Raw genomic sequence first — 25354 nt, forward strand, 5'->3', positions numbered from 1 at the left:
AAGAAGGATTAGATTCTTTTGGAAATCCAAGTTGAAACAATAATAAGCTTATCCTTCATAGTTACTCAAAGCCTAGTGATTCCAAGAACATTCGTCACTTGTGTTTACTTCTCTTTATTTAGAAATGAGTAGTCATAAGTTAGATTTAGTAAACTATAAATTATTAGTAAAAAATAAAAATATCCTGTGTGATTTTTCAATAAAAATAATTAAAATATAAAATAAGACATTTTCCACATTAGTAAAAATTATCACATAGCGGTAACTTAACAACATAACTGCATTATTTCACAATTTATGTATTCATAATGTTGAAAGGTATGTTACATATTTAAATTGTTATATAGTACCCATACAGTTAAGAAATTGGCAATGTATCACAATTACAAATAAAAATGACCACATAGTGGTAACTTGATAACATAACAGCATTATTTCACTATTTATGTATTCATAAATTTGTTGATTATGATGTGATCGATCTTGTGTTGTATATTTTATTTTAAAATAAAATATTATTTTGTAAATAGTTCTTATTGATTTTTTGATATTTAACTCCATTGAACCCAATTCAAAAAGTTTTCAAATACTAGGTATGTTCCAAGAACAGCTTCATATAATTATCCAATTCATAATCAAGCAACGATATTTTAATATTGGACATAGCTATTTTAAACATCCATGTTTTTTTCAGTTACATTATTTGTTCCAACAACCATTTCTGACAGGTCGGAACAGACCTTATGTTTCTGAAATAGATGTTCAAAAAAACAACAATGTATTTTTGGCAATATATTGTTAACAACAATATTTTAAAACATCGATGTTTTTTGGAAAATGTATTGTAAGCAACGATATTTTAAAACATCGCTGTTTTTTGGGTAATGCAATGTATGCAACGATATTTTAAAACATCGATGTTTTTTGGGTAATGTATTGTAAGCAACGATTTTTAAAAACATCGATGTTTTTTGTAGTTGATATCGGATTCTTACTTTCAAAAACCACTTCTGACAGGCCGTAAAATGCGTTATCGTTGGAACAGACCTTATGTTACTCAAATGGATGTTCAAAAACGTCAATATATATCGGGTAACATATTGTAAGCAACGATATTTTAAAAACATCGATGTTCTTTGTAGTCGATGTCGAATACTTAGTTTCAAAACCCACTTCTGACAGGCCGTAGAATGCGTGATCGTTGGAACAGACCTTATGTTTCTGAAATAGTTGTTTAAAAACATCGATGTGTTTTGGGTAATGTATTGTAAGCAACGATATTTTAAAACATTGATGTTTTTTGGAGTTCATGTCCTATTGGTTGATTGAAAAAGCACTTCAGACAGGCCGGAGCATGGGTAGTCTTTAGAACAGTCTTAATGTTACTGAAATGGTTAAAAAAACATCGATGTTTTTTTGTCGATGTTTTAGTATTGAACATCGATGTTTTTTTATCGATGTCGCATCTCTAATGCATACCAAAGATTATTATAAAACGGCGTTTACACGAGGACATGAGTTCACTCGATTGAAAAACGTGCCCATCACCTCTCAATGGCTTATAGACGAGTTTTTCCGATGAATACATGAGTCTATTTGCCAGATCTACATGGCCGATTTATTGATTTTAAGCCAAACCGAACGAGACAAATAGCGCACTCCCAGCTAATTAGGCAATTCGGACTTAAATTATCTCGCAAAAAAATCATTACTGAACCAAGAACAGATAAGCTTCTTGGGACATAGTTTCTAAATCGGGGGTCAAGCCCGATGCTCACAAAAGCAACGCAACGCGAACACGTACCACGTCAAACGAGTGGAACAACTGAACCACAGTTCGCTTCAAACGTCGCTATTCTCGAATGCCTTCAGTAATGATTTGACACCGGTTTTAAAAAGTTAAAAGTTTTAAACTTTTGTTTTGAGTCAAAAGCTCAACAGGTGTACGTAAAAGTCCCCAAAAAAGATAAAAAAAATAATTTTATTTTTTATGTTAAAAATAAACAGTATTTTTATTGTTTGCATTTGTAGACATTTCAGCCTTTGTAGTTAATCTTCTTTATGGCTAAGAATACTAAATGTGAGAATAGGATAATACTTCTTGATTATCTTTTTAGCAAGTCTGGTAAGACAATTACAATAAATTTTTTGAGGTTAAAAACTTCTAATTTGAATATGTTTTTATATTCAAATACAATTTTAAATAATCATATGTTGCACAACGTTTCAGTACCACTGTCCCATATTCATGGACAATAACTTCATAATTAGTCAAACTTTTAATTTCCCAAGGGAAATTATGTCATTATCTAACATGGGTGAACAGTCAAGTCATAGTTAAACCACATACTGAAGACAAATAGAAATTGTTGTGAAAGACTCAAGCATGGAAGGTGTTGGTAAGTTTCAAAATATTTCACTTAAAAAAAAAACACCACTTAAGAAAATCTGAAAAAAAAAAATCAAGGTTGTCAGTATGGCTTAGGTAAAGATGCCCTTAGACTTTGGATTATCCTGCTCAACACCTTGTAGAACTATAGTCATTTTTCTTCAAACTCTGATACAATGTTTTGAGCAATTCCCGAAAATTCCTGTTTAGCCCATTAGGTCCATGGCTCAAGGTAACATTGAAAAATTTGTTTGGCAAACAGTATTGGTAAAAAATAAGAAAAAAAGGTGAAGAAATTGTGGTGTTTGAAGATCTTCTGACTAATTATGGGACACGGGAGAATAAGAGGGCAACTGCCTCACCCCTATAAGTGAAATAAAATTAATTTAATAAAAATTGAATTTTTTTTTCAAGCAAAAACTAATTTATATTCATATGCTACTTCCAACTTAAGTATACTTCATTATTTATGTTCCTATAATATAATTAACATACTTCTGTATTTATTTTGTACATTGTCTTTTCTTCATCATATTATATTTATTGCATTCATTCTTTTAACTTTATTTCTTTTGTGTATTCTATCCGTGTAACATTTATAATTCTTTTGTTAATTATTTCTTCCCCTCTCCATTATGTACATGCATTGTCTGTTATGTATATTATCATTTAATGTTTGCCTTATATAAATATTTTCTTTAATTGCCTATACAGTTTACTTCAAAATTATTTTCAAATGTAATGTACTTTAACAGCCACCAGCCACCTTTATGGTCATAAAGTATTCTATAATTATATTCAATTGCATAACTTAAATATTTTGTTTACATATATGTTCTACTTTAGTTTTGAAATATTTAACTATATTTATTTAATCTTCTTACTTCTAATGCTATTGTCGAATTTAGTTTTCGTAGCTATAAGTAATAGAGGCTGAAATGTCTACAAATGTAAACAATAAAAATACTGTTTTTTATTGCTGACCTCACTTCCAACCTTTATTTCCTTAATCAATCTTAACAATAGGTTATGTCCTAAAAGTACTAAACATTCCATACACATATTAAGAAAATAATCAGGACCAAGCCATTGTTGGAAAAATCAACACAGGAAGAAGAAAAAGCTTTTAAAAACAATATAAAAATATTCATTTATTTTATATACTTAATCTTAAACAATACGTCTGTAATATCACATTTTTACTTGTCTTCGGTTTACATGAGATCACAAGTTTCTGTTATTATTCCAATTAAAACTGGATAAGAAATAAATTAACATATTCATATTAAAATAAAATTGTTTCATAAATAAAGAACATAAATGAATATACTAAAATACAAAAAAGATCACTAACAATACAATGCTAGGTTAACAAAGCACAGCCAAACAATGTTTTTAGGAATGTTGTAAATAAGGAATACATTGAGCAGTTAAAATGGCCAAGACCAAAACATCTAATAATTAGCTAAGTAAAATATTCATCAGAGACAAATACTACATTCTATAAAATAATAGATTATACAAAAAAAGTTCTTAACATTAGAACAAAAACAGTGTGTTTAGGAACTTTTACTAATCTCATGTCTATCTAAAATGTAATAAAACAATTTACACACTATAAATCAGAATTTCACACATTAAAATAAAAAAATAAATAAAACTAAGTTATCTACAAAATCAATCTTTTTTGAGTAGATAAATGTACATAATACTATAAATATGGGAAATTCTAAATATCCAGGGAGATCCCAAAAAATTGAGGAATAAAACAGTTGGATAACAATGTAACAATACAGAGATGAGAATCAGACTAGGATGAACTGGGTGTGTTTGAACCTTTATTAAATTAACATGAATGGAGACCCAGTCCTCAAGGAACTAGATGCAAATGAAGTCATACATATATTCATCAAAATATATGAAATATATTTAATGTTCTGTTGGTAGGTCATATAAATTTTATCATCAAGGCTAAATTGTGGTCTAAATGAAATCAATGTTTCTTTCCATGTCCAGTTTAAAGATCAAATATTAAAACAGAGCTTAAGGATAGACATCAGTTAAAGAGTACACATTAAACATATAATTATCGATGTCTCTTATGCAATTTCAAAATTTTACTCAGCCTCTGTTTCACTGTCGAATTTCGACGCCCTTTTGTAGCTGAAAAAAATTGGAATTAATCATTATTAAATAGTAATTACATTTAGTAAAACTGAATCAAAACAGACCAATACACAATTAAAAGTACTTACCGGGTTTTGTAATCTGAGATGTGGTAGGATTAAGGGATTCCTTCAACACAGTTTTATCAAGAATCCTTTTTTTGGGTTCCTGCACAAAAAAAAAAAAGATTATCATGCAGATAGCCACAAAGCTATTAGTATTTTAATGATACACTGTATGACCTAAAATCCCAAAATGGAAAGACAAATTTAAAAACTCTGGTAAAGTGTGTGCATGAGTTGATATTAATGAAATGAGTCATAAATTCTTTTAAGTAGCAATTTCTTGGGGGGGGGGGAGGCACAAAACTGCATACATATTTGATTTATAAATTGGATAACATTTCAGACTGACGGACAAATTTAGACGGCCAGGTTGGGCATAAATAGTATTTGGAATAATGTTTTAGTTAACAAGTATGTTCTAATATTGGATATTTCAGTCAGTTGTGGGTTCCAGTATGTTCTATGGTTCCTAATTCTTGGGTTACTAAATTTATAACAAATAGATTGCATTCATAGGTTGTTCATAAAAAAGCTTCTATACCTGTCAAAGAAAATTCTACGTTATATAACATTGGCAAAAGATTGGGACCTACTGTTCTTTTTTACTTTCCAGTTGCATGCTAATTACATTATAAAAGTTTTAAAAATGAAGATATCTGTTTAAAAATTAAGAATTAGTTATGTTTACAAATGAAGCATGTTTTGAATAATAGAACATTTTTAATAACAGTCAATAGACAATCGAAAAACTACCTTACTAGGGGTTTATGATCATGCCAGTATTGTGAATTTGTATAAAATAATATAGAATACACATTTTCAATTATATAAATAAAGCATGACAACATTTTAACATAAAGAATAGCTTAGCAATTAATTTTTTAATTATTGATATAAAAATTACTTTGGGCTGTTGATAGTTGCTTTTACCAACCACGGAAGCAGCTTCCTCTAGTCCTTTTTCTACAGCAACCTTCTGTTTACCTTTTCTACATGGTCTGTCAGTTTTGGGAATGACCTTCCCGACCTTAGCTCGTGGATTCCATGGGATATCCTTTTCTTGATTAGGAAAACGATATCCTTGAGCTTCATCATCCGAGAGGATTAATGATGGATAAACTAAAGAAAAAAATTAATAATTAAATAAAAATGTTAATATTGATAAAAATCAAACCACCATCTTCAGAGTTTTAAAAAAAAATTAATTCATTAAATAATTTGTTTTCAAAATAATGAAAACTCATAACATCAATTTGCATTTTTAAACTTTTTGTAGATAATTCATTTAAAATGGGTATTTTGGAATTGATATTTGATAATCAAAAAAATGAGTTCCGTTTTTTGATCCAATCAGGTCTTAACACATAACAATCATAGTTTTAAGCTTTTAACTATAGTAAATATTGATATATTAACGTTTTGTCATGCTATGACAATTTTTAAAATACAAACATTTACTTAAAATCTTAAAAACATACAAGAAATCTACCTCAATCCCAACCAATGGTTTAGTGTACGAGGCTAATGGGTCTTCAGGGAAGATTATGTCATCTGAAATGAGGGACGTATTGTCACCAAGCAATTCTCATCTAACCAAGAACATACCTTTTTACAGGGTAAGCATCGAAACATTGAAGCATAGATCCTCGTAAACATTAGTCCAAATGAATGAAGCCATAAAGACAATTGAAGCTGTACAATTACCATTCCTCCAACGATAAAATCCTTTTTCATTAAACTATGGACATTCCAGAGGTCGATTACCTTGTGAAGGATGACTTTAATTCCCATTCACCATCATTTGAATACCAATATCTGGACCAGTGAGGTAAGGAAGTTGAAACATGGCACATTGAAGTCTTCCTTCAACTTGCCAATGAATCCTCCTTCATTCAACTTATGGATCTAGAAATTAAATATCTCCCTGGGTTTAGTATTTTCTACAATCTAGTTATCACTGCAAAACAATTGGTGACAAACCAACCAGGAGGATGTAACCAGAAACCAATCACACATAAAATGAACTTAAAATCTCCCAGCACCTAAAGTAGATCACCTATATAGATAAAATCAAGGTCAAATAAAACATCTACACTGACCTCTAGAACAGGCACAAGGTACCAATGTAAGGTCTAAGAAGAGATATATCTGCTCAGAGCATTGATGCCTCTAGCCTCTGACTAGCAGTGCTGGAAATTATACCTAAAGGTTGCAGAAAGCAATACAACCCATACTAGATAGAGGTGTACACATACTGGAAAACAATGACTTACTCTTATATAGGACCAGGTAAAACATGCGTCTTTCTACCATATATGGGATAAGCTAAAGACAGCCATCTTCTGCAAAACTGCAACGAAACTAAAACAGGAAACCAGAAGGTCTTGTGCAAGAAGACACAGGACCTGAACATGGACAAAGAAAAAAGGAAGTTCTGGATACTGGGTTAACCGCTACTACAAAAATGACCCATTGGTTATGGAAAGAAATACAAATCTCATCTCTGCAAATGTGATAGGAGTAGACTGTGTAAGGAAAAAACAGATGAAGAAAAAAGTGAAAGAAGCCCTTCGGACTAACTAAATGTGTATTTAGAGTGTTCCTAGAACAGAAAAAGAAGAATGGGGTACTCTCCACCCCAGTGCCATTCTAGGGTAAAAGAAACTCTTCAATCAGTATTACCAAGGTTTAAAAGCAGTAAGGATAAGATAGGCAGAGAATTAACCAAAGGCCACTCATTAGGGTGTCTAAGCAATCATGAATGTCACAGAAGTTGGCAGGAGATGGGAGACCTAGAACCAGATGGATTGACAGAATAAAAAAGATACATAAGACCTAAATGCTGCCAATGGGAAGTAAGAGACCTAAATACACAGAGGTGGAACAGGATGGTAAAGAAAGCAAAGAATAAGTAAATAAAAAGAAAAAAAGACAATTATTAAAAATAAAAGTATTTCAAAATTAGATTTAAGTTTAAACGCTTAAATATACGGCTAATAATTTAAAATATAAGGATCTTACTATATTCTTCATCCTGATGAACCACAACGGATCTAGAGGATCCACTATTAAAATGGATGGTTTCTTCTTTCTCTGAAGTACTGGAGACTTCACGTGCATCATACTTAGAATTAGTATTGGCATATAAACAATAGCGGCGCTCATGGCTAATAGTTATTCGAGTGCACTTTCTGAAAAAATGAATTAAATTTACATAAAATAGAGCTAAACTTCTGAAATGATCAGCATTATGTTTAATAAACTAAAAATAAAAACCTGAAATAATTTCAAAACGAATAACCTAGACATAGATATTAAATTAAATATTCAAACATTTTTAGAAGAAAGTAACAAAATTACCCACTGTCACCAAAGAAATAGCCAATTTTTATAATACATGTACGTATATAACTTCTACACTAACATTTTAGGTGGAATACAAATTAAAAAATAATTAAGTTAAATGGGTTTATATGAAAATTTTTGTCAGATTGTACCAAATAAATTTATTTATAGTTCATAATTTTTCAGTGTCTTAAAAAATTGCTATGCTGTTTCAATCCTTATTTGATGAGGACTCACTTAAAATTAGCTAAAATGATTTTCTGAACATTTTAACAGAAATTGTACACTTACCTAAATCCATCTAACTGTACACTTCTAAACGATGGATAACCAGGAAGCCTATGACAAAAGGTTTATAAGTGTGACTAATTCTTCATTTATAAAAATTAACTTAAAATTTTAATTAAGTAAATAATTCAGATGTAAAATAGCATACCAGTCTATATTTAAATAAATTAAACTGTCTTATATATAATTTAAAAATGTCATCTAAAAAACAAAAACAAAAAACAGATATAATAGGTAAAATCCAATAAGCAGTTCAATTAATAAATCATAATTTTTTCAAGAAATTATTGATAGAAATCAGGACTTGTGTGCAATGTTAATCCTGGTATGTCAGTATGTGGTTATTTGCATAAATAGGGTAAGTGCACCAGTTATTGAAAAGTCAACCTATGTTTTTAATTATTAAGAGTTTGGTGCCAAAAACCATTTTAAAATTTGAGCTAGTTGCAAGCTGAGGGTTAAATATGAACGACCCTAATACCATTCTCTCTTATAATACAAAAAATATCATCAACAAATTTAAACAAAACTCTTAACTTTATTCAGGACTTTTCAACAGCATTTTATATTAAATTATTCAATACTAATCCCAAAAGACAGTATTCCACCCGTCAGAAGACTGAATGTTTGGTAGAAAAATATTTCACTATTATACTTAAAAAATACCATTTTCGCAGCAAATTTTAATTCCTAGTCCTAACCTGTTGAAGTGTAGGTTTTGTTGATAATAGTGGTATTCAGCTAAATTTGTTAAGAAAAGTATTATAATTAATACTGATGCATTAAAACTAAATAGTTTTATAAGTAGATAGATATTTTATATAAGTTTAAAGAAAACTTTTATGATATAAATTTGATAAATACTTTTGTTTTAAATATTGTTGACAAGGGCAATTGACTTACATTTTAATTTTATTAAATTTTAGGTTGTCTTCTTGCTAATGGTTTAAGGACCAAAATGTCGGAGAGGAAATAAACTGTTGAGATTATAGGATCAAATGAAAATGTGTCGTTATTAAAGTTAACAGCTCTCAAACAATTATTAAAAAATATATTATATTAGATATTGTGGCCATTTTTATTAGGATAAGGATGAACAATTGCAATGTTCCCATATATTGTTATTTCTATAAATCAAATTTTATTCAAACTGTTCATGTCCGATATACAGAGAATCAACTGTATTAGACAGATTACTATGATCTCAATATTATATAATACCATGTCAGTATGAATAATAAAACTGTAAAATGTAGGCAACACCATATAGCATAAAAAAAGTACAGAGTTGACTACAAAACTTACTGGGTAAGTTGGGAGTCTTTAGATGGACCTGGTTGATTAGAGAAACTTGGTTCATCAGATGAACTGGGTAAATTATAAGATGAAGTTATTTCACATGAAGAATCCGTTTCGCCTAAAGAAAACATATAATTAGATTTCAATTAAACAAAAGTTATCATAATTTAAATAATAATAAACAAAAAGAACTCAAGTCAAATTTCACATTTAACTCAGGAATGTGATATAGACATATAAAAAACCATTGGAAAACCAAAGATTTTAGAAAAATTAATACCCAACATATTAAGTCATAGAACGTAACGATGAATGACATAATGAATGGAGAGTGAAAAAAAATGCATAAATAAAATTTTTTATATTTCAATGGTTTTAATAAAAATGGTCAATTTTTAATTTTACTTACATATATGAAATATTTGGAAAGAAGCATTGCTATTGTAATTAATAAAGAAATTCCTGTTTTGAAACGAGCTAAGATGAATTTAAACTTGAAGCTGAGTGGTAAATGAAAGTACCCATTAAACCATAGCATTAATTTTAACCATTTTGCATTGTACATCAATTATTCAATTCAAAGAACTTATAAACACAATTATTTTTACCTAGGCTTCTTAATTTTTGAAATTTGTTAGTCATATACCTATATCTACGAAACCTATCAACAAATTAAGTGGCTAGCTGATTTTATAAATAATCCTTATATGTCCACTTTAAAATCATTCCTTCAATAAAAACTATAAGAAAGGAAGAAATCTCTTTACAAAGATGCTTCTAATTTGTTACTTCAATCACGCCTCAATAATGTAAACTGATATTGTGGCCTGAGTGCTATCTTTTATTTTCATCTTCAAAGCTTCATCCTTATGCTTTTTGCCAAAGAAACAAGAGATGATTTTTTGTTTGATTGCTGTAGTGACATTATAATACCATTTAAAAAAAAAAAAGTGTGGAAAAGTTTCAATTATTGAAGACAGTTTCCGCTTAATGTAAATATTTATAATAGAGTAATTGAATATGGACAGTTTTTTTAAACTTTATTTTGACCAATCCCCCTTTCCCAGCAATGATAAGTAATTCTAGGAGATGTAATAAGATATTGACGAAAATTATTAACACCAATGAAGATTATCCTGAGGACTATATACCTACTATCATTTCCATGACAGTTTAAAAAAAATTTTTTACTTAATAATAATTTATTTAGAAGTGATGCTTAATATTGTTTAATTCAGAATTATTTTGAATATATTGATTTGTTTAAAGAAAATGACAATTTTTGTTCACCCGTAAATTTGATGGGTGCTCGTAGAGATAGGTACATAATAAACGCCTGTAAACCTAGTGTTAAGTGTAGTACTTCTCCGAACTATATATTTCATATTCATGTAAATGAAAGTAAAGATATTAAGTACTTTATATATTATCATTTAATTATTTATACTAACGATCATAAGTAAAGATCATCCATAACACAACATTAACAGAAAAAAAATTCAACCTATACTTACTTGAATCCATAACAGTTTCTGGTTCTTTATTTTCCATTAATAACGGTAGATTTTCATTCAAAAGATGATCAGATGAAGGAACACTTGGTTGCCTAAAAGAAATAATTATTAAAAATAAAAGATAATTTTCTAGGCTACTTATTAATTATAAGATAAATAATAATTATATGATTAAATCTTGTAATCAAAACTAGAAAAAATATTTGACAAAATCAAATTAACTTCTAATTCATTACCTTTTCGTTTCAACAATTAATACATTAACTAATAACACAATATTTAATAATTTAATGTTACGAATAAGAATTATTTAAAATGAAGAAAAATTCTATTATATTCCATGCAGCCAGCATATATGAAGAATTTGTTTGTCCTTAGATAAGATACAGGTCCTCAAACAGGGACTGGGATTGTGTATAATACTCTTTATTTGAGTTCAGAATCCACAACATTATCCAGGGTTATGAAGAATCCTAGATAGACTGAGAATAGTGATTTTTTTGGGTCTGGGGATTTCTTCTTTGATCATGTATTTGGTCCTTGAATTTACTTCAAGCCACACCTTTCCAGCTACTTTTGCTAATCAAAAAAAAAAAAAAAAAAAACCTACAGAAAAAGCCTGCAAAGAGCGTCCTGTAATCTTTATATCATCAGCATATTAGGAACTGTACAGTTGAAACAGTACAGTCGTCTGAATAATATTTCACCTACTTATGAATGTTTCACCAGAATCTTTAATAGTCTTTTCAAGAGTTAAATTGAAGAGGAGGCAGGCCAATGCATGCCTCAATCGTTTATCAAAGGTGAATTCCTTAGATCATGCTCCCCCAATCTGCTACTAGCATTCCACTATTTTCATGGTGTCTTACCATTTTAATTAGCTTCTCTGGTATTTGTAGTTCTCTCAATGCTTTGTATTTCAGTGCTTGCTGTTCACTACGAAGTCTGGCATAGGTTGGCTGAAAATCTACAAACAGCTGATATGTTTCAAGATAATATTCATGGCCTTTCTCAAGTATGATGAGTAAGCAGAAAATTTGGTCAATCATAAATTGTCCTTTAAAAAAACTACACAAAATAAAAAATTTGATTACTTTAATTAAACTAAAAGTATTTCTGCTATACCAGAAACATCAGTTCAGGATTTCATTAGAATAGAGTTCCATCCTTGTCATTTACATAACTCTGATTAACAACATAAAAAATTTGAATATAGAAACAGGAAAATAACTAACTTTACATTCATATTCAGCATATTTTTGTTAATTCAGGTAGTAAGTAATAGGATAAATTACCTTGTTAAGCATTTCAATTTCTTGAAGACCACTTTTGTGTCCCCGCGCTGCACATGCCATTTCTCATTGTTAGTGTTTTGAGTAGAATGGTCAACTGACTGTATCATTTTTTTCTTCAATTTCTATTTTAAAAAAAGATATATCAAAGGTCTGGGAAATAGTTTTCTATTTTGTTTCATATATGAATTATTAGGCCATTATTATGAATCAACTGAATGAATATATTTTAAAAATAATTATAATTAAACCTTTCTTGAAGGTGAGGGGTAAGATACAAAATCTTCCAATATTCTTTTTTTTCTAGGTCTGGTTGAACCCCTCTCTGGTTTGGGAGGATTTATAGTCATTGATATTCTGTCAGCATGCTTGATTTGCCTACTTAGATTTTTTATGATACACTCCTTATCTTTTTCCGACAGAATGCTTCTCTGAAATAATATTAATGGTAATTAATGACATAATGATTCATTACTTAAATGGATTGGTTTTCTATTAACATAATATTGTTCACACCCATGTTCGGTTAGTTTATTGTTATTCTTACAGCAAAAAATACTACAAGGAGAAGAAAAGTAGAGAAAGATTCAATAAAAACAGAAATTTGCTTCATTGTTGATCATGATAATTATTGGAAAATTAGTAAATGTCTTGAAGGAACTGCATAGTTCACAGAATAAGTAGAGTTAACTTTGAACCAAATGTTATTTTATACATAGATCATTGACCATAAGTGAATTAAGGAGAGAGTCTGTGTTACAGACAAGAAAATAACAATTAAAAAATATTTCCAACTATTTATCAGAAGAATTACCTTTACATCTACTAATGTTCATAGCAGCCCTGACAAAGACCTCCAATGTAGGTTGAAACTTTAGCTCTTAATAAGTAGTTTACTATTTTTAAATATTTTCTTGACAACCCAGAATTTTCACATCTCAATTTTCAAATTTAATACGTGATAGGAAGAGTTCAGATTGACAAATAGTCATCTCTCTGATTGTCTTCTAATCATATTAAAAATATATATATAAATATCATATTTTTATGGATTTCTTAAAATATTCACCGATATTTTATGAGTCATTTAAAATATTGAGTGACTTCAATAGGTAAAAGCATTGAGTAAAGTTTTAAAAATCCCTTTGACAGATTACCTATAATCTAAAATCCTGATTTAAAATGTTGGTTCATGAAAATGCCATACATACAGAAGTAACATTTAAAATGAATCTGAACTCTGAGTATTTAATCAAAATTTAAATCAACTACAGGTGACAATATAGCTTGCAATAAACTAGTAAAGATTTAATGATTAGAAAATACTCGAAAATCGCAACTTGGAACAGATATTAACTTACATTTTTGAAATTTAAATCTCAGGGAGGGGTTAATTTTAGTTATAGATGGATTTCACGAACCCATATTCTTACTGAAATAAGTTTTACTTCTGTTCAGAATTCTATATTTCTTAAAAAGTGGTCACAACACACACAATATTACATATAATAATTTACTTCAATTTAATAATAAATTAATAATATAATGTTATTAAACCATGCAGATAAATTAAGTCCTATTCAGCATGAACAGAAATACAAACTGATATGTATACAGCATTAATAGCTTTAACCAAAACACATTTTAAACTTGTAATACTTAGTATCAAAAATAAACACACTGGAGAAGATATCCACTGTTTCAAACAACTGAGAACTGCTTTCAGACCATTAATCAAATATGCTGGGGCAGCAATTGATCTTGAATTAAAATCTTCAAGCTCTTTTGAGAGACCTTGAGCAGCTCTCCAATGAATCTCTTCAAACTGGGGATATAATAATCTTTCAGGAGTTTTTGTTTTGATCTCAAGGGCATATATCCTAAAAATAGAACAAAACAGGTCGCAATTATAGATGTTACACAACTAAAAAATGTATGATTTCTTCATAAACATAAAATCTTATATTTTAATATGTCTTGCTTAATAATGTGACCCCTACCCTCCATATAGTGAGATATTGGAGGGTTTCATCCCACAATACTAATGAGAAAAATGTAATAGGTTTTGACTACTGCCTTGATATGGTGCTCAAATGAAGGAAGTAGTCAAAACTATGGTGCTCAAATCAATAGTGCCTTGTTATGGTGCTCAAATTAAGAAATTAAAACCTAACCAATCCCAACTACAGTAAATTTCATGAGGAAAAAGGAATTAAGCATTTCCAAGTGAATTCCAACCTTTTCCAATTGGATCGCAACTTTTTCAATTAATTCATAAAAAATAAATTGTATTTAAAAATATTAGCTTTAATCTCAATAAAAACTTCAAAACTACCAAACTCATTTTGGATATTCTTATGATATTTTTTTTTCGTTTATTAGATAAGAAGTCGGCAACTAAAAAACTGCAAGCTTCTTTCTCCTTCTCCCATCATGTACAGTGTTTAGTAAGTAATTACTAGATATATTCTATTGTGTCATGTTTCTTGCAAAACTATTTTTATTTCACTAGGTCTAAAAGTTATAAGTAAAATTATCAAAAGTTTCAATCTACAACTCTATTTTGAAAAATCTGAAACAAATTGAGAGTGTCATTATGCTGTAAAGATGCTCCTAGAATTTAGAATATCTTGCTCAACACCCTGAAGAGTTATAGTCGTTTCTCTACAAATTTCATACAATGTTTGAGTGTTTCCAGAAAAACAGCAATTAAATGCAGTGTCCTAAGCATTGGATTGTGACTTGAAAATGCCTGTGTATAGTTCATGAGGTCCATGACTAAATGTAAAACATTGAGAAATTTATTTGACCGACAGTGCTTTTAAAAAAAATTAAGAAAAATGATTACAAGGCACAGGAGGGCTCTAAATACATGAAACTTGGGTGATATAAATATTATCTGATTATAGTAAGTCAAAATCTATAAGAAAAAGTAAAAGAAATAAATATATTTCTTTTGTTCATAATGTTAATAATAATAAAATAGTGATTTTATTTTTTTATTGCTATTTTTTTGCAAACCCATATAAAAAAAAAACTAGACGTGATGACCGGAAATAGAGTTCATTTTTGGATTCAGCACACTTAAAACCAGTAATTTAGAAAGAATATTTCATAAAATTGAAAAACATTTGTTTGCAGACCAGTATAACTGACATTAACAGCAAATTTCAACTAGCTATATAAAGCGTTGTTAATTTATAATTATGATTATTTTAATACTTTTTGAAGGAAAAGGGATGTAGATTTCATAAATTATACATTAGATTATTGAAGCTGCTGATTTTGAATTTACAGTAAAAATTCTGTTTGATTCTGAGCATTTCAAATCAATTATAAGTTTGGTAGAACTCTTTCATATAGGTATCATTTATTAGTTTTAAAAGGATACTATTTCTGAATTCAAATGTTATTAGCATGCATGGCAGTGGCCTGTAAGTACCCCAATGATCAATTGTAGAATATTTTTTTTAAGGCCAACCACTTAATTCTAGAAGGAGAGGGTTACTTGACTAATTGCTTGGCCTATCTACCACTCCAATCATGACCTAAACATCTAGCTAACACCAAAGCACATTGAATATTGGAATACTAAAACTTATAAGGGAGTGAAAATGGGAAATGTGAAAAAAGGATATAACTCACACCCTTCACATTTCAGGCATATAAAGGAAAGGGTCAATCCATAAGAAGTGTTTCAAGGATGGTTGATTGACCTTTTTATTATTTTTAAAAATATTTTGGATGTTGATTACTCCATGTTATGTTTTTAGACATAAAAAAAGTTGTGGAATACCCTATTTCTTTGACCGTTTATAAATGGCAGCCATTTTCTAAGAGGCAATTTTAGTAAATGGAAACATTTGTGGTTTTGTCAATAGTTCAAACAATTAAAAAGATCAAACAAATATTATTTATTTTAAAGATAATATTTTAATCTAAAAAAACTTGTTCTTAGAAAATTTAATGTAATACTATTCCAAATATGACCCGTTTTCAAACCATTTTTATTATTAAAATGTATAATTAAAATATAAACAACCTATTATATTATCCCTTCACTTTTTTAATGATGGTATGGAATTTATTTTTGGTTAATGCTTTTTGTTGAAAAACATTCGCCTGGTCTGACAATTTTCACAGTATTAAGAACTAAAGTCCCAATATTAAGAAGCTGATTTAATTAATTAAACTTCAAACCTTTAAAAAGGTGCAGTCTTAAAACTTAAATAAATTATTTTCTAGTCAAATTAATAAGTATCTGTCAGATTATGTTAAGCTAAATTTATTTGATAATAGTATCAACCAGCTTTTAACATACTATAGTATTTAAACTGTTTTCTAAGTTAAAAATTGTAATCAAAGATATGAAAGTATGATATAATAAAATTAATAATACCTTAACTGTCCCTCCATGTTAAAACTGTGAAGAAAATTTCCCCCAAAAACAAGGGAATCCTCAACTGTCAAAACTGCATGAATCCATCCTGTGGGGAGAAATAATGTATTTCCAGGTACAAGTGTTAACTTAAAACATTCATCGACCTACAAACATGAAAGAATATTTTGATATAAACCCATAACCTAAAAGTCTTCAATTTTTTATTTCTTTTTTATTTTTTATTTTTCTATAAAAATAAAACTCATTGTATTAAGGAAATGACATCTACTTTTATCAATATGTAATAGCTCTTGCAACAATTCAATAGAACAGAATGGCTCTAATATATCCTTTAATAAAATAATGAAATTTACCAGCAAGAAAGTGCTGTTAAGAAGTCTGCTAATCTTAATTTAATTTCCATCAGAAAAAAAAATAATGCATGAAAAAGAGACAATTGATATCAGGTCAGGTAAATGGAAAATGGCATAACTCACCATAATCTAGTAAGATTTTGTGGTGAGAAATCAAGCCTGAAAAACTATTCAACTAACTTGAGGAAATGGTTTTCCAAATTAGCAATATCATAAATGTTTAGGGCTATAGAAATATCTCGCACTAATTAAGAGGAATCTCGGCCAAATGATGGGATTAATTGTAGATCGGAAAGGTTGCCTGGTTTTGCAGCATTAAAATATTGAGTTCAAAATTTAGTAAATTAACACCATTGAGAGATTTTCCTCCTTTATCTCTTATGGATAATTTATCAGCTTCCATTGGTTGCTTTCCTTATACATTTTAAACATATTTTTGTGTTATCTTTAAATGAACCCTTTCTTAATTGAAACCTCTCTATAACGAACCAAATCACCTTCCTCATAGGTGTTCGTTATAGAGAAGTTTTACTGTGAAACAATTTTTTTTTTTAACTAAAAGTAATTAATTAATGCAATACATTTGAAAAAAAAAGTCAACATTAATTCACATGGTAAAATTACTATATTTAATATATTTATTAATTTAATGTTTGAGAGTGGTTTAAATTAATAACAACACTAACTTTGATGATCCAAATTTCTCTTAACTTTTTTATTTTAAAACATTTCCGTTTCGGCACTGAAGCCATTTTTAAAGAGACAACTTAAAAATAGTTTTCACATTATTACTATACCACCTCTTTACGTAATACCAATATTTTTGAACATACCTCAATCATGGAATTGCCACAATCCATTTAAATTGCTTTTGTTTTGCAGGCTAAGTGACCTTGTCATTTATTTTCAAAAACAAAAACAAATATTAAATTAATATCATATTAGTTTTAAGTTAATTTATTCATGTTAATTTAAGTGAAACTATGATGATATTAATTAAATAATTGTTTTTGTTTTATAAGATAAATGACAAGAGCAATTAGTCTGCAAATTGAGACAATTCAATGATTGAGGTATGTTCAAAAATATAGGTATTATGTGAGGAGGTGATATTGTAATAATGTGAAAACTATTTTTAGGTTGTCTCCTTGAAAATGGCCTAAGGGTTGAAACAGAAGCTATTTAAAATAAAATGTTGAAGTAAACTTTTTATACAAATAAAAATATAAAGACAAATTCAAAATGAAACAAGGCTAAAAAAATAAAAACAGTACTACATTGCTTTTTAAAATATCTTACAAATAATCACAATAAAATAACAGTTTATTAAAAATATCACCTGGTCTGCAAAGAATGTCCTTAACCTGTTTACAGAATCTAACCAGTTTCTATAAAGGTTCAAATTGTCTAGTGTAGGACGAATTAAATAAAATACTTTGGCTCCCTGAAACATAAAAGATAAAATTAAAAAATCTTAAAGACAATATTGAAAAAAAGATTTTTTACCACAAAGATTGTTTCATAACTTTTAATTGAGGGTGATGAATGACACTTCAAAGCTGTAAAATGGATAGTTCAAAGTAGTATGGTATCCCTAAAGTTGTAAACCTTATATTATCCTATACTCTAATCTCTTACGCTGATAGGTATCTAAATTAACACTGTTTATGTTAATCCTCTAAAGCCAGAAAATTTATTTATTAATAAATATTTTATAAAGATGTCATTTTTCTGCTGAGAAAACAGGGATCAAAAGGGTTTTATAAAGGGCCTTCCTCTAACAGATGTCGGCGCAAGAATTATAGACACCATATTAAAGGATCCAAGAAATAAGAGAAGTGATTTCTCAGTAGTATTTCTTTACGTCAGTGCCTTTAACAATGTTGGCCATAATCATATTGGTGAGCTAACTGGAAGCGAGCGGTGTGTTACTAGATTTCGAAAATGTGATTTCAGCTCTCCTCTCAACAAATAACATCAAGATAAATGTAGGTGCCCACTCAACAAGCCAAATCAAAGTGCTGGGTGGAGTACCCCATGGCAGCCCATTGTCACCTTAGCTATTCAACCTGGCCATTGACTTTCCAATTAAATATGGATATAAGTTCTTAATTCTCTTGGATATAACCATGGATGTGTCTTCACAGAGGGGAGTTAGATGACCAGGTGGTTTCAGCTCATGACGAAGGTTCTGCAGATAGAGCAATCGACAGTGTACAGAGGACTTTTAAGTAAAATGGCTTTGAATCCTTAAAAAAGTGTAGGCGTCATCATAAATAAAGGAGAGCTGGAAGCAACAAAGCTCTCCGTGGAGAATGGAGATGGCACCCAAACAAAGAAAGAAGTTGGTACATTAAGAACTTAGGATGCATATTCTTGGGAGAGCTACAGTTCAAAGAAGATTCGGTGATCAATATGAACAAAAATTTGGATAAACTCGCCACTTTTTGATTGATGGATGGAGACCATCTTTTAACGTGTATTGGTCTAGAAGATGTTGAGCAGGATGCGGACCAACTAAGAGGAAGAGTAAAATTGTATTGGACTGCGAGAGGAAAAATGGCGTAATAGCCCACTTCCTGTGGCGTAGGAAAAAAAATAAAAATTTTTTGGTTGCTTAAGCCCGAGCAGAAGGTAAACATGTCAACCAATATTTGTTCCCAGGTCTTACTTACTCTCTCCCAAATGTCCCCCTCACAAAGCTGTGCCCTGAGATGTTAGATGGCATCAACACAATTATTCACAGGAGTGTCCAGGCCATTAGAGTGCTCCCTCCTAATACCTCCATACAATGGCGATGTTGCACTTAGACTTAATCCACACCAATGGGAGGCTCTTCTTTAACACTAAACAATTGATCAACGACTGTACAATGCACCCAATGCCCTATTCCAGACCACATTTGATTATTCAGCTGAGATTGCTGAATGTGCCGATAGATTGGGCATTGATCAGATACAAGGGAGTGTGAGAGCTCAACGGCAGTCGCTATGTAAAATGCGTTTAAGGAATGGGTCAATTGCAGGTGATAGGGCATTCAAATACGCCATTTCAAAGAGACCACCCCGAAAGAAAAACAAATTTATATATGAAAAACTAATACTTATGGATTCTCAATGGTCCAATGCCCTGAAATTAAATATCAATTATGTACCTCAGTGTGGAATTCCAGGTGTAAGCGGACAGGATAGAGAAGTTGGGTTCCTCTGTCACAAATACAAAAGAGCCTGAAACACCAGCACATGTGCTGTGGAAATGCCCCAACAACTTCCTCCTCATAACACCCTGACACTACAGGGTAAAGTATGAGTTAATGAAGCTCCTTAAAGAAAGAGATTTTGCCTGCTTTAACGATCCACACGATATGCTGATATTGTTGCTTTCCCTAAGACAGGGAAGCAATCATTCTGGATCCTACCGTCAGATACGAAAGTAATAACCTTGATCAGCCAAATATAAAGTGGAGAGAGGAAAGAAGGAAATTTACAATAAATGCATCCCTTTCCTTAGGTAAAAGTTCTGTTAGGGATTCAGAGAAAGTGAAGGAGAAACGTCAGGCCTTTGGCTCAGAACTCAGGGAACTATACATAGCATAACTAGGACTTCAGGAAGGAACTCAGAGTCAATATCCAGGACTTAGGAAAGACGGCAGAAAATATAATTCTCGACTCCCTGGAAATCATCTACCATTAATACATGGAAATAGATGAGGATAGGGATCATCCAGAGAAAGGATGGCATGCATATACAGCATGTTTTATTTTTTCATATATATTACTTTTTTATATATATTTAGTGATGTTTTTGTCAATTATTTTTATCTATTACATTTTAAACTTATTACTTTTTTTAAATTTTTTATTCATTATTTTAATTTTAATGTATATACCTAGTTTTATCCTTGTGGATAATTGTTGAGTTTTTTAGATTTTAATTGAAGAGTACTTATGTGCGAAAATATTATAGATTTCTATGTTTATATATATATAATGTTTTTTAATTTTCTGTTTTACACCTTTTCACAAGGCTCTACTGTTTGGGGTCTATAGGAGAAAATGCATGAGAAAGACCTCAAATTCTATAATTCATAACTTCATCAAATTAATTAGCTTCATAGTTTAGTTTTACAGCTTTAGGATTGCCAGAAATGTGTTCCCGTGATAACTTTGGACTCACATATAGTGCTGTATCTCAGTTTAAGGTAAAATTGGAAATTATTTTTAGATGTATTATGGTTTATGAAACACTAATTGGCCAAATAAGCAATAGTACCAATTTGAGGCAAAATTTTAAGTTTTTTAATTTATTATACCATACCTTTTTTACTAGGATGCACAATTTAAGAGTTATGGGCAAAAAACAATTTAAAAAAGACCTAATTTACTACTTAATTAAATTAATTAGGTTATCACCAAGAGTTTTAAAACTGCCAGAAATGTGTTCCTGTAGTAAGTATGGTAGAAACTAATTTTTAAAATTAAAGGCAATTACCAATAGTTCAAATGATACCTGAACCCCAAAAGCTGCCAGAATACCCATTCTCCTACCGCCCTATCTCTCTGTTACCAATCGTGAGGGCGAAATCCTCAAAAAACGCATATACCCCATCCTAGATTCCGATCATATAATCCCTGGTCACCAGTGTGGACTCTGAACATCACACTTCACTATCCAGCAATGTCATCGTGTGGTGGACATTGTCGCGTCTTCTGAATGTACTGCACAGGAGTCTTTTTCGATGTAGAACAGGCTTTTGATCGAGTCTGACACCCGGGACTGCTATACAAACTCCGTAGATTCCTACCTTATACATACTTTCTCATCAATAGATTATTCCAAGTAAACCACAATGGTTCCTATTCATCCCTCTATTCTCAGTCCGCTGGTGTTCCTCAAGGTAGTATCCTCGGTCCCATCCTCTACACCTTCTATACAGCTGACATCCCAACCAATCCTAACACTATTCTCACCACGTATGCTGATGACACATGTGTACTTGCAGTTAATAATAACTCTTTGATTGCATCCCAAACTCTCCAATCCCATATCACAACCCTCGAAGAATGGTGTCTAATTGTGAATTAAAGGATAAAAATAAATCCCATCATATCCACCTTTACCCTTCGTCATAAACCTACCAACTGCCCTGCAGTCTCCTTCAATAATGTTGATCTTACCCCTGTCGAACAGATCCCTTACCTTGAACTTCATCTGGACAAATGACTAACCTGGAATCCTCACACAAGACTGAAAAGACAGGAAACTGCATGTCGATTTTAACTATTACAGCACTTGGACAAACGGTCTAAACTCCCAATTCATTACAAAAGACTGATCTACATGACTGTAATAAGGCCAATCTGGACATACGGAGTTGAGCTTTGGGGCTCCACTAAACCTTTGAATTCCTCTTGTATCTAATCCTTACAATCCAAAATCCTTTATAAAATCCTCAATGCTTTGTCACAAATAAAATCATACTTAAAGACCTTAATGTTCCATATGTAACCGATTTAGCCTGAACCAGATATCATTCCATTACAAACTCCCTAACCACCCAAACCCACTAGTTTCTAACCTTGCTTCCTCTTCCATTCCTGAAAATCCTCCGAGATGCCTGAAAAGAAGATGGCCACAAGACCTGCTAATGTAAAACATCATTAGAGTGCTATCAATGGGTAGTTTCTCTACACGCCTGTAACACTCCATTTTAACTGAGATCAAATTTAAATTATAAATACATTATAATATACGTATTGTATGTATGTATTATAATGTAAGTAGCAATAAATAAATAAAAAATTATAGGCAGAAGTATGTTTTCTGAGGTGGATTTTATTCATGGGCAGGTATAACTGCTGAAGGCATGTATACATGATTAGGATTGGTAACCTACATCATTCAGGAAAAATATGAATAAAAAAAAAAAAAGTTCACTAATACTACTAATAACAATACATACTAAATTTCATTATAATTTCTTGCCAAGAAATAATAAGGCAACAACTTTTACTAAAATTTGACAAAGGAAACTTAAGTACACACCTTTACCACATGATACCAAACTGAAGTACCTCCAAAATCTATATGGAAATCCGTGAAGGCATTGGCTGGACTTACAAGACAGTAGCGTTGGACACGGGGCACATCTTTATTGTTTAGATCATTTTTTTTAGTACACCAGTATCTTGAAACCCAATCTAAATCATCAGCAACTAAGGGGGGTTGAATTAATTTTCCTAGACTGAAAAAAATAATGAAATAAGAAATATTAACATATTTTATTACAATATTAATATGAATTGATATAGATTAATAAAAAAAAAAAGTACGTTTATATATATGGAAGTGAGCAATGGATTAAAAATTTAGAATACAAACAAAAATGTATCACAGTGCATGTAGTTCAGGGACCACATAAAGGTTTCTGTTATAGTGCAGATCTGGTTTTAGTCATTTATCTTTGTATTAAGTTTGGAAGAGGATGTAATATGGCCTATCATTTGAATTACCTAGGAAATAGGGTATTCATCACATTTAATAGCCCTGGTCATCTGTAGGGCACTTTTGGGGCCTAGTATACTCAGCAACAATGACTATTTGAATGATACTGGGTATTCCTCTACCCGTCCTGTGCGTGGTTTTAGAACCTCTTGCTCCTGCAGAAGGGCAGGTGGGTGAGGATTAAGCAGATGGTTCAGCTATCAATCACTAAGTAGTATAGACGTGTCTCATGAAACGGTGTAGGTATTAACAGGAGGAGTAACTCTTGAACTCCTCCAACGCGAAGACTCATTTAAGGTTGTATTTAAAAGAGAAGACACAGCAGGTCAACTAAAAACTATCTTTATGACTGCTAAAGACCCAAGGAAATTGAAAAAAAAATAATCCAAAAAGGTGCTATTGAATAGTAGAACTAGCAGTGGATGACAACCACAAATTGAGGATATACTTTCTCATGGTCTCAACACAATTAGAAGGTGAATGAGTTCTTCTTGACTACAGGGTTTTAAAATTCCTAACAGGGTAAGGGGATGTCTGTGCTAAACTACATAGCCTTGGAAAGAACATAGAACCCCTTTACCCTTGTTGCGAAGTTAAGGAGACAGCTTAAAGGCACCAAGGGCTAAACTATTTAGTGGACTCTATAACCTCACAGAAAATGATTTCCCTCAGCTAATACCACCAACAATAACCCGTATAACAAACATTTTGTGAATGAGGGAACATTCACGGTCACTTTATATGTCTAACTATGCAGCACATTGGCAAACAGCTCACAGCACAGGAAGGAGAAGCCGGCGAATGACGTCATAGAGAGTCCAGTATAGAAGTAGTCATTCTACACTCTCAGTGTAGTAATGACTGACAGCTGTTCCATGTCTTGGTAAAGATAAATAAGGAGATAGTTTTTTTAGTGAGTAGAAATCTCAAACTGTTGTGATTTTCATATCTCTTTATGAGAGAAATTTCTCATACCCTTATAATTAAAAAAAACATACACACACAAATATATATGCATACATATATTACAAATCAAAATATTTTTTTAAAATACCTAGTGTCTGAACATTCCAAGCTTATTAGATTTAATATTCGGGATCTTTTTGGAGCTTTCATGTACTTCATCATGGACGCAAAAGATATGAAACAGTAATCTTGCTCCTCCACATCTATAACTTCCACCATCTTTTCCCCTCCTATAAAATTTATTAAAAAATTCAAAAATTTTTATTACAAAACTAACTGTAAATTCAAATGAAAATGATAATAGAGGGAGCATGAAAAATATCTATTTTAAGGAGGAATTGAAGACTTCAAGTTACAATAAAAATGTATATAATAAAAAAATAGTACCTAATGAAAACAATTAATAACTAAAATTAACTATAATTTAACAGTTTAGGAGAAATAAAACACTAAATGCCTAAGAACCAAATCGAGGATATTTCTCAATGTCAACTTAATAACCTTTAACTTAATGTTAACATAATTAATCCTCAAGAAACAAGGGGGAAAGATAGTTAGGAAAGAAAAGAAAATTTCTTTCAAAATAACTCAAATAGTATACATAATGCTTGTAAACCGAATCAAACCATCTATGCACAAAAGCAGTAGATAAGTGAGAAACATGTTTTATATAGATCATTAAAACAAACAATATTAATGAAACTAGTCTAAAGTCTAACCCTTAAAGCTTTAATATTCTGTATATGGAATGAACCCTCGAGGAAAAGTTAT

At 30.6% G+C, this 25354-nt stretch overlaps 1 protein-coding gene across 13 annotated transcripts in view; it reads right to left on the reverse strand.

Annotated features, from left to right (window-relative positions):
- Positions 1–3527: 3527 nt before the first annotated feature.
- LOC106681312 (lysine-specific demethylase 7B) overlaps positions 3528–25354 on the reverse strand; it is a 49264-nt gene continuing 27437 nt past the window's right edge. For 12 of the 13 annotated variants that reach the window (XM_014421560.3, XM_024363485.2, XM_024363483.2 and 9 more), the window contains 14 exons: positions 24672–24813; positions 23159–23357; positions 18453–18557; positions 16758–16903; positions 14040–14238; positions 12610–12789; positions 12362–12483; positions 11067–11158; positions 9559–9670; positions 8257–8304; positions 7642–7811; positions 5525–5739; positions 4645–4723; positions 3528–4552 (listed from right to left, as the gene is read on the reverse strand). In XM_014421560.3, the coding sequence (XP_014277046.1) occupies positions 4476–4552; positions 4645–4723; positions 5525–5739; positions 7642–7811; positions 8257–8304; positions 9559–9670; positions 11067–11158; positions 12362–12483; positions 12610–12789; positions 14040–14238; positions 16758–16903; positions 18453–18557; positions 23159–23357; positions 24672–24813 (1886 nt within the window). In that variant the 3' untranslated portion in view covers positions 3528–4475. The remainder of the gene's footprint in view (positions 4553–4644; positions 4724–5524; positions 5740–7641; positions 7812–8256; positions 8305–9558; positions 9671–11066; positions 11159–12361; positions 12484–12609; positions 12790–14039; positions 14239–16757; positions 16904–18452; positions 18558–23158; positions 23358–24671; positions 24814–25354) is intronic. The other variant, XM_067053668.1, reaches the window with a different exon arrangement.

The sequence above is a fragment of the Halyomorpha halys genome, unplaced genomic scaffold (assembly GCF_000696795.3).
Source record: "Halyomorpha halys isolate HHAL.00 unplaced genomic scaffold, Hhal_1.1 Scaffold326.1, whole genome shotgun sequence".
Lineage (NCBI taxonomy): Eukaryota > Metazoa > Arthropoda > Insecta > Hemiptera > Pentatomidae > Halyomorpha > Halyomorpha halys.